This window comes from Cyprinodon variegatus, unplaced genomic scaffold (assembly GCF_000732505.1).
Source record: "Cyprinodon variegatus isolate N-32 unplaced genomic scaffold, C_variegatus-1.0 Scaffold1258, whole genome shotgun sequence".
NCBI lineage: Eukaryota > Metazoa > Chordata > Actinopteri > Cyprinodontiformes > Cyprinodontidae > Cyprinodon > Cyprinodon variegatus.
The window spans coordinates 142258-151214 of record NW_015151711.1 but is presented as its reverse complement, the minus strand read 5'-3'; the positions used below and the strand labels follow the sequence as shown (position 1 = coordinate 151214).

The 8957-nt window shown below is 36.9% G+C and overlaps 1 protein-coding gene across 1 annotated transcript in view; it reads left to right on the top strand.

The window, feature by feature from the left end:
• LOC107102461 (antigen peptide transporter 2-like) overlaps positions 1 to 6882 on the top strand; it is a 13623-nt gene extending 6741 nt beyond the window's left edge. The window contains exons 7-13 of the mRNA XM_015401782.1: positions 361 to 558; positions 667 to 795; positions 882 to 1073; positions 1219 to 1392; positions 1734 to 1896; positions 6012 to 6148; positions 6634 to 6882. Coding sequence (XP_015257268.1) covers positions 361 to 558; positions 667 to 795; positions 882 to 1073; positions 1219 to 1392; positions 1734 to 1896; positions 6012 to 6148; positions 6634 to 6828 — 1188 coding nt within the window. The 3' untranslated portion in view covers positions 6829 to 6882. The remainder of the gene's footprint in view (positions 1 to 360; positions 559 to 666; positions 796 to 881; positions 1074 to 1218; positions 1393 to 1733; positions 1897 to 6011; positions 6149 to 6633) is intronic.
• The last annotated feature ends 2075 nt before the right edge of the window (positions 6883 to 8957 follow it).

Below are 8957 nucleotides of genomic sequence, written 5' to 3'. Positions count from 1 at the left end.
AAATTCAAAGCAGCAAAACATGCGGAAATGATCCAGGGTTTCCGCGGATCATTAAAAATAATTACAATTCATTAATTTTTTGGGGATTTTTTCATTAATTTTTATTAATTTTTTTATTTTTAACAATCAACATATACCGAACCAAACCGAAAACCGTGACCACGACACCGTGAACCGAACCGAACCGTGGATTTTGTGAACCGTTCCACCCCTAGTATTTACCATTAATTTGAGTAGGTGAATAAGATGACTTGCTAATGGAATGAGTATTTTTACTTTTAAAGTAAGATAATGACTTTACTGGTGTTTCCTGTTAACTAAATGTGTTTTTCTTTCTGTGGGACAAAAAAAAAAATACAGGAGCTAAAAGATCAGACCCAGGAATGCCACGCTCAGAGCAAAGACCTGGCTTCCCAGACGATCGGCGGGATCCGAACAGTCCGCAGCTTCAATGCAGAGAAAGAGGAACTCAGGAGGTACCTTGTGGCCCTGGAAGAGCTGTGCTCCATCAAGAGGCGATCAGCAATATTCAGCGCAGTTTATCTTGTCATACGAAGGGTGAGGCATTTTTAACTGTGGCATATATTTGGTCCAACTGTGGTTTATTTGTATTTTTTACTACTGTTGGGATTAATACCTGTTTTTTTTTTCTCTCTTTGCATCCAGGTGGTGTCTCTGGGTATAAAGATATTAATGCTGATCCAAGCCAGACGCCTCATCTCTTCTGGTCAGCTCAGCATCGGTAATCTGGTGTCGTTTTTCCTGTACCAGAAGCCCATGTCAGTCAATCTAAGGGTGAGCTCCGTTTAAGGTACTTCATAGGTTTGAGATTTTACGAAACAGCTGGATTTTACTGATGGGGAAATTTTTTTTTGTCACAGGAGATCATGTATTGCTATGGTGAGACGATGTCCACAGTAGGAGTCATTTCCAAAGTGCTCAGTTACCTTGACAGGACACCAAAAACTAAAGAGGAAGGAAACCTGGCTCCTAAGGTGTTGGAGGGGAGAGTCGTTTTCCAAAACATCAATTTTAGTTATCCATCTGCTCCTTCAGAAAAAGCGGCTTTAAAGGTATAATTTTTTGTGGTTCTTAAACAGCCCTAATAAATCTTAAATTTGCCTACTGAAGGTCACACAAACAATAAGATAGTGTTTAGACAGATGCTAAAGACTGGAAACAGAGCAGATCATCTCTGTGCTGATTCTTCCTCCACAGTCGGTGTCGTTGGAAATCCGCCCAGGGAAGATCACTGCGCTGGTTGGTCCATCTGGCGGTGGAAAGAGTTCCTGCGTCAGCCTGCTGAAGAGGCTGTATGAGCCTCAAGACGGTCAAATCCTGCTGGACGGCAAGCCGCTGCACTGTTACCAAGGAAAATACTTCCATCAGAAGGTACAATTGTTTAGCTGAGAAAGTTTAAAAAGGAAATTTTAATTTCCTTCAAAGTCTAAATTAAGCGACTGAAGAACCGGGTGGATGGAATGACATAACTACTGTTTTTGACATGAAGCATTCATTAGGTGTCATTTTCAGACTAATGGAAACTAGAACGCAGAAAACATTTATTTCCATTCATTTTTCATTGTTTGGAAATCCATCCATCCTTCAACTTATTTATTATCCATAAATGCAGCGGTTCAGACTTCTTGTTAAAATGAGAGGATCAGAAAAAAACTGGGGAAAAAGGCTCAACTTGTCCTTGAGAAATATGCTGATCTTTTCTGTTCACATAGGTGGCATTGGTTTCCCAGAATCCTGTGCTGTTTTCTGGTTCCCTGAAGTATAACATAGAGTATGGTTTGGAGAAACCTCCTCCAGAGGAGAAGGTGAAAGAGGTCGCCAGGAAGATCGACGCTCACAAGTTCATCTCTGAAATGGAGAATGGCTACGACACAGGTACTGAGCTGGTGTATGGACCTCATCCGCTGATAATGTTAGTGTTACGTCCATTATTGATATCAATACAGTATGTCTGATGTTGAACAATAAACCATTTTTTGGTCATTTATACATCACTGTAGAACAGAAAGAGGACAGCCATGGGCCCTAAGCGGGGTTTTTAGTTAGCCGGTCAGTTTTAATAGTTTTGGAAATAACTTTATTTTCCATTTTTAGAAGATGGACTAAACTGTGATATTATTTTATAGCCTTAATATACTTCCAACTTCACTGTTCTGCCCCTGACCTGTCTGATGTGTTTCTTAGTCTTCTTCAGTGTAATGCTACGTTGTGTTTGGCTATCCCTTACACATTCAGCCAATCATTTAGAAAGGAATGACAAATCTGTGGGCATGCAAGTGGAACAGTGTTTAGTTCGCATGACTTATGTACGGAGGCCTTAGTCCTTGATGCGGCTGACCCGGGTTTGAATCCGGCCTGTGGTCCTTTGCCGCATGTCTCTCCCCCTCTCTCTTCCCCCTTTCCTGTCAGCCTACTGTCAGAAAAATGAGCCACTAGTGCTGTAAATACTCAAAAAAAAAAAAAAAAAGAGATCACTCGGGAAAAACTCTTTAAATCACACTTCATAACGTATATGTATTAAATAACCAGGAGACATGACAACAGATATTCTGATAGAACAGAAGTCACGGAGTAGCGGACCACGGTCCGGATCCGGACCCACCTGCTGGCTAATCCAGACCCAACCTGATTTAAAACATTAATAAATTACTGCATGTTGCCCGACAACGGTGTCTAATTTCACTTGCACTGCTTCACCTGTTAATACGGTAAAGCCCTCCAGAGCGTCCGGCACCAGGCTACATGTTATACAAATTAGCCAACTAGCTGCTGTCAGTCTGGGTTGCTGCTGCTGCTACTTTTAGACACAGCAGGCAAACCTGTGACATGCCGGGCGATGGGAAAGAAGGAGAAGATGATGAGAAAAAGAGAGCAGAGTAAGTGTGAACAACTGGAAGAACTGCGGTGAACTGGTGAAAGAAAAGTGAAATGGTGTGCTCAAAGATGTCCCTAAACCAGGGGTCTTCAACCTTTCATATCCAAAGAGCCATTTTGCCCAGAGTACGACCAAATAAAAGTTGTTTAGAGCTGCAAAATTTTTCTAGAAAACCTTTTTTTTTTTAAATCTTGTATAGGAAATTAGTTATTGCCATCTCAAACAATCAATATATATATTCTTAATGTTAAAACGTATAATTTTCAAGCTAATTCATAGAAAAATGTCTCTTAAAACATATTTCTGGTTCTTTTAATGTCGTTCTTTTCCGTCTTATAAAAAACGCTAAAGCTATTGATACCCGTATATATTATAGTAAATAATTTAGCTATTTTTATACATTTTAGCCACTATTAAGAGCCGCTGGAGAGGGTCAAAAGAGCCTAATGTGGCTCCGGAGCCGCAGGTTGCAGACCCCTGCCCTAAACATTTAGAGGATGTTTGGCTCAACCTGCTGCTGTGAAGCAGGATTCTCCAACATGAACATAAAACAAAAATAAATATGGATCCAAGCTCAAAATGAGCACCTTGATATGTGCTTGAGAATGGCTTTGTCTCCATTCAAACCCAGGTTTAACCATTTATAGGGCAAGTTACCGTTTTTGATCACTTGCCTTACAAATGGAGTCCCCCCCGTCCCTCAGTGAGTTCTAGAAGCACAAAATCTATATCCAGCCATTCAGCAAAGATACTGCTACATGGCTGTACATCTTATTTTGGCATTTGAACATTTACATAATCCCATGAATGCTATATTACCTGCTGCAAATTAACTTGGCAAAAAAAGTGATAAAGTCAAGAAAGAATTAAAAAAGTTAATTGAAAAGTTAAAAAGTGAATAGGCCTAGTTATCAATTATATTTAGGTTTATAAACTAAACAATCTAAGGGTATGTTGAACCAAAAAAAAAATATGTTTGTTTCACTCTCAGAGTGTTTGTGTTTTTTCCTTAATATGTTTGGGCAAGTTGGCGTTTCAAGTTATTACACTGACATTACATTTTACCATCAAAATATCCATATTTTTTTAATTTCGCAAAGGAAAAAAGGTCTTGTCCTGGATCCCAATAAAATAAATCATTTTCAAAGTATTTCACTGAGCGCCCTATAAAGGTTTAAAGCCTTGCAGGGCAGCCTAAAGCCCACTGCTCTCATTAAGAAAGTAAAAATAAAGAAAAATAAGAAACGGTTAGTTTAGGTGTTTTATAAAATATGTGAATCAGGAAATTGTCTATATTCCCAACTCTACATAAAAAAAACTTTACTGGTTGATGATTTTCTTTATTCGGACCCCAATGATTTTTAATTGGTTTAATAGGCTGTGATAGAAATTGTAATCTTACTCAGATCAGAGAACTTGCTTAGATTTTACAGAAGGCAGCAGCTCTCCTCGGGGCTCACCTCTTAGGAAGTGTTCACAATCAACAGTTAAAAAATCATTTTATACATCTCCAGTCTGCCACATCATCACATGAATACATCATACATGTTAGCAGATGATTAGACATCCTTGGCTCCAGCATTATCAAAATATTACTCTTTGTTCTTAGCTAAAGGACACCGCACTCATTCCATTCCCAAATGTTTGCCACGTACAGAATGAAGATTATAACTGTATATCCGGACAGAAGAACTGTCTTAATTAGATTAACTATTGTGGACAACATCACTTCTGACACACAACAGGCGGCTAATATTAAGGTGTAAAAAACTCATACATCATCACTGATAATTATCCCAACTTCCCAACACACGATGACCAACCTTTATAAGACTGATGGCTACCTAATGGGGACTGAGTCATAGGATGGGCTACCAATACTGACCTTTGAACTGGAGTCAGTGTTCACCTAAACTTCATAGATAATAAACATATTTCTCTTGTTTGTTTTCAGTTCTGATTGGCTTTTAGATATTTTATTTTCGAAATACGTATAAATGCTTAAATGTTCTAAATTATTGATATGATGAAATGCTCTATAAATGACAAAACAATAAGAGCAGCTGCATAAAATAAAATTTTAAACTTAGTCCACTGATGAGGTCTTTTTTTAGAAGATGCTGAGGGCCACCCATGTAGTCCTTGAGGGCCCTTTGGTGCCCAGAGGTGGTGACCCTTGATATAGAGTAACCAGTGTGTATTTTCCAGATTTCATTTCATTTCATTTATTGTTTATTTGAAAGGGGACAGTGTACATTAATAAACATTAAAACAATGTAAATATACCCGAGTTAGCTAAGGAGTGCTAATTTTCATCGGTAGTCCCCCAGCCAGATATTAAAAAGGCAACCTTAAAAATAAACACAAGTATAAAATCACAAGATTAAATTACAATACCAATTACATAAAAACATTATGGTTAAGAAGTAAAATGTATGTAAAATTATTAAAAATATATTGTAAAATTATTTAAATACACACTAAAAACCTTAGTGCCCACAAATTTGGCTCTCTACAAGCCATTTTTTTGCATTCTTTTTGAATGAAGAGAATGACAAAGAGTCTCTGATGGTTTCTGGCACTGTGTTCCATTGTTGAGATGCTCTTACAGAGAAAACAGCCTGACCAAAGGCTGTTTTTCTCCGGGGGATGATGCAGTCTTCCCTCACTGCCCCTCTGGTTACCCTGACATCACTGGATCTGAACTGTACAAAGTCACATAGTGGAGGTGGTGCTAAACCATGTCTGATTTTATAAATTAAACAGATGTTTTTGAATTTGATAAGATTGTTCCAGGTAAGTAACTGATATTTCCTCAGAATACTACAGTGGTGGTAGTGGTAAGGTTTTTTATCCAGTATTTTTAATGCTTGTTTATATAATGTTTCTAATGGTTTTATTGTAGTAGAGTGAGTATTGGACCAACTTATTATACAATATGTTATATGGGATAAAATCATGGAGAAAAAATATGATTTAGCAGCTTCAGTTGAAAGAAAATCTCTAATGAATCTGAAGTTTGCTAAACTAAACTTAATCCTATTACGAACTTTTTGGATATGAGTTTTGAAATTGAGATGCGAATCTGTATGTACACCTAAATATTTATATTCAGATGTTGGAGAGTGTGGAGGTAAACTGTCCGAAGGCCAGAAGCAGAGCATTGCCATCATCAGAGCGCTGCTTAGAGACCCCCAGGTCATCATCCTGGATGAGGCTACAAGCAAACTGGATGTTGATGCAGAGAGGGCGGTGAGTAAGACGCTTGATAGGGTTTGTTTCTATAGATCAGATGGTCTTTACGGCACAGGATCACAAGAAGTTTAGGATTTAGTTTCAATGGTTTCCAGGTCTGGAAAGAGAAGTAGGGAATGTGGTGAAATATTCCAAATATTTTAGACCCTTTTTAATTAGTTTAGAAAATAAAACATGATTTAGTCTAAACATAAATGTGTAAATGTTATGTTTTTCTTGCCTTTGACAGCCGTTTTTGTGAAAGTTCATTAACCAGGTTAATGAGAATTGATTCATGTTCACCACTCGAGATTAAAAAGTAGAAAATCTATGATCATGTAACAATGGGTAAAATTTCTAACCTAATGACCCCTACATCAAAAATCCAGAAGGGAACCAACGAGCTTCACAAAAAGCAACCTGAGGAACATCTGTGATTCCTCCAAAATGTACAATCACCAACAATTGACCTCGGCTCAGACCTGCATGTTGTTATTTGACAGGTTCTGGATGAGGTTCTGAATCGTGGACGGACCATCCTGATGGTGGCTCATCAGCTCAGGATTGTGGAAAAGGCAGATCACATCATCTTCATGGAGGACGGATCAGTCAGGGAGGAGGGGACCCACCAGGAGCTCATGAAGAAAAAAGGAGGCTACTTTCGTTTAAAGGAGGAGCTGTTTTCTGAAAGCAGATGAAGAAAGTTGTTTAAATATGAAAAAATATGCAAGAAAGTGTGTCCCAGTTTTCTAATTGAAAAAGATTGATTGAAATTTTTTTTTATTTTCATAATAAAGCTGCATTTTTTGACTTTACAAATCAAATTAAAAATAAATCATCTTAAATCCATTTTCCTTAATTTATTAATTTAAATGATAATTAAAAAAACATTTTCCTGAGAAAAATGTGACAAGAATTTATTTTAAAATGACTAAATTGAGAATTTAAACATATTAATAGAATTTTTTTTTTATTATTTCAAAGGCAGAGCTGCATTTTTGACAAAGAAAATTTCTAATTGTAACAATTTTGAATTTTGGTCAATTTATGGTGGTATATATTTAAATGTTAAATATAACTTTCTTAATCATTTTTGATTAAGTAACAAAATAAGCAGTCTTGAGAAATTTAATTGAAGGGTAGATTTAATATTCTATCACATATTTTATTCATGAGTCAAAAAAAATGTAGTCATGACTTTTGAATAAAAAAAAACATCTGTTAATTAATCTTAATTTCAGATTTTTTCATTTTAAAGTATATTGTGGTCACATTTTGCTGGGAATGTGATGAAATTTTAATGTAAAACGTAGTTTGTAGTTTTGATTCACAAACTGACCAATCTTGGAGAAGAAATCAGAAAATTCAGTTTGGATTATTGATTTATAATTTTATTTATAAGTGGCAGTATATGCAGCTTCCTTTTGAAAATGAAAAATCATTTCTATCAACCCTTTTTAGTATAGAAATCGGTGCACATTTGCTTTCATATGGAAATTCTAAAAAGCAGCTGCTGTAGCTTTGAAACAGCTTGGTTGATTGTATATAATGAGTGAAACAGAAAAGCAGAAGGTGGGATGGGGACATTTGATGAGTGTTTTGTTTCAGTAAAATTGTTTTCTGTATAAAAAAACAAAAAATGTTTTATGTTTTCTCAAATTTCTATACACTGTTAAGCTCTATATAATTCTCATTCATGCACAGCGAACGCTAATATGTACATATACTTGGGTTTACTTCTAAATTTCTCATCTGTTCCTGCAGAATATCATCATTTCATTTTAAAATTATTACCAGATTGAAATTATCACTGGTAGATTCTCTATACCTCATATAAACTGTGGAATGTACAGTGGCTTCCATAAACATTCATCATACCTCATGTTTGTTTTTTTTTTACATTTGATCTTGTTACAAACAAAGAACTTTTTTTTTATCAGGAGGCAAAAATGTGAGCAGAACATGATATTTTTCCAAATAAAAACCAGAATCCTGCCTTTGAATTCAGCCTTGCTGTGTCACTATGCTGTCTTTACCTGCTTTGCACATCCACATAATGACTTTTTTTGTTGCTTATTTTCTAAATCGCTGAAGCTCATTCAGATTAGGTAGGTTATCTGCAAACGGTAACTTTCAAATCTTACAAAGGATTTTCACTTGGATTAACGTTTTCACTTTATGCAGTCCCTGCCCATGATGAAGAGGATATAAACCCCAGTTCACCAGAGGTGTAGCAAGACAATTTTTATAAGGGTGGCCAGGCAATAACCAGTGTACACTGAGGTGGCTGAAAGTGAATAGGCGCCAGAACCTCAAGGTTAAGCCTAAGATAAGACTAACTATACTTTCCTAAACCTTTGCTAACAAATAGACGCATATATTTAAACATCTGTGCTTTACTGTCACATGCTGGAGCAGTGGGCTGAGGGTCGCTGACAACAGACTGAACAAACTGATCAGGAGGGCCGGTGAAGTTGTGGGGGAGCAACTGGACACTCTGACGAGCGTGGCAGAGAGGAGGATGCTGTCCAGGTTTCAGTCCATATTAGACAATGACTCACATCCTCTCCATGACACACTGGTTCAGCAGACGAGCTCCTTCAGCAGAAGACTCCTCCTACCCAGATGCACCACAGAGCGCCACAGGAAATCATTCCTACCTGTGGTCATCAATCTCTATAACACCTCCCTCAAGTGATTCAAACCCCCCCCTCCTGTAATTGACATTTATGCACTATTTTTGCACGCCACTTATCACTTTACTTGGATTTATCACTTTAGTTGGATTTAGTTTTTACATATGCATACATATATATATATATATATA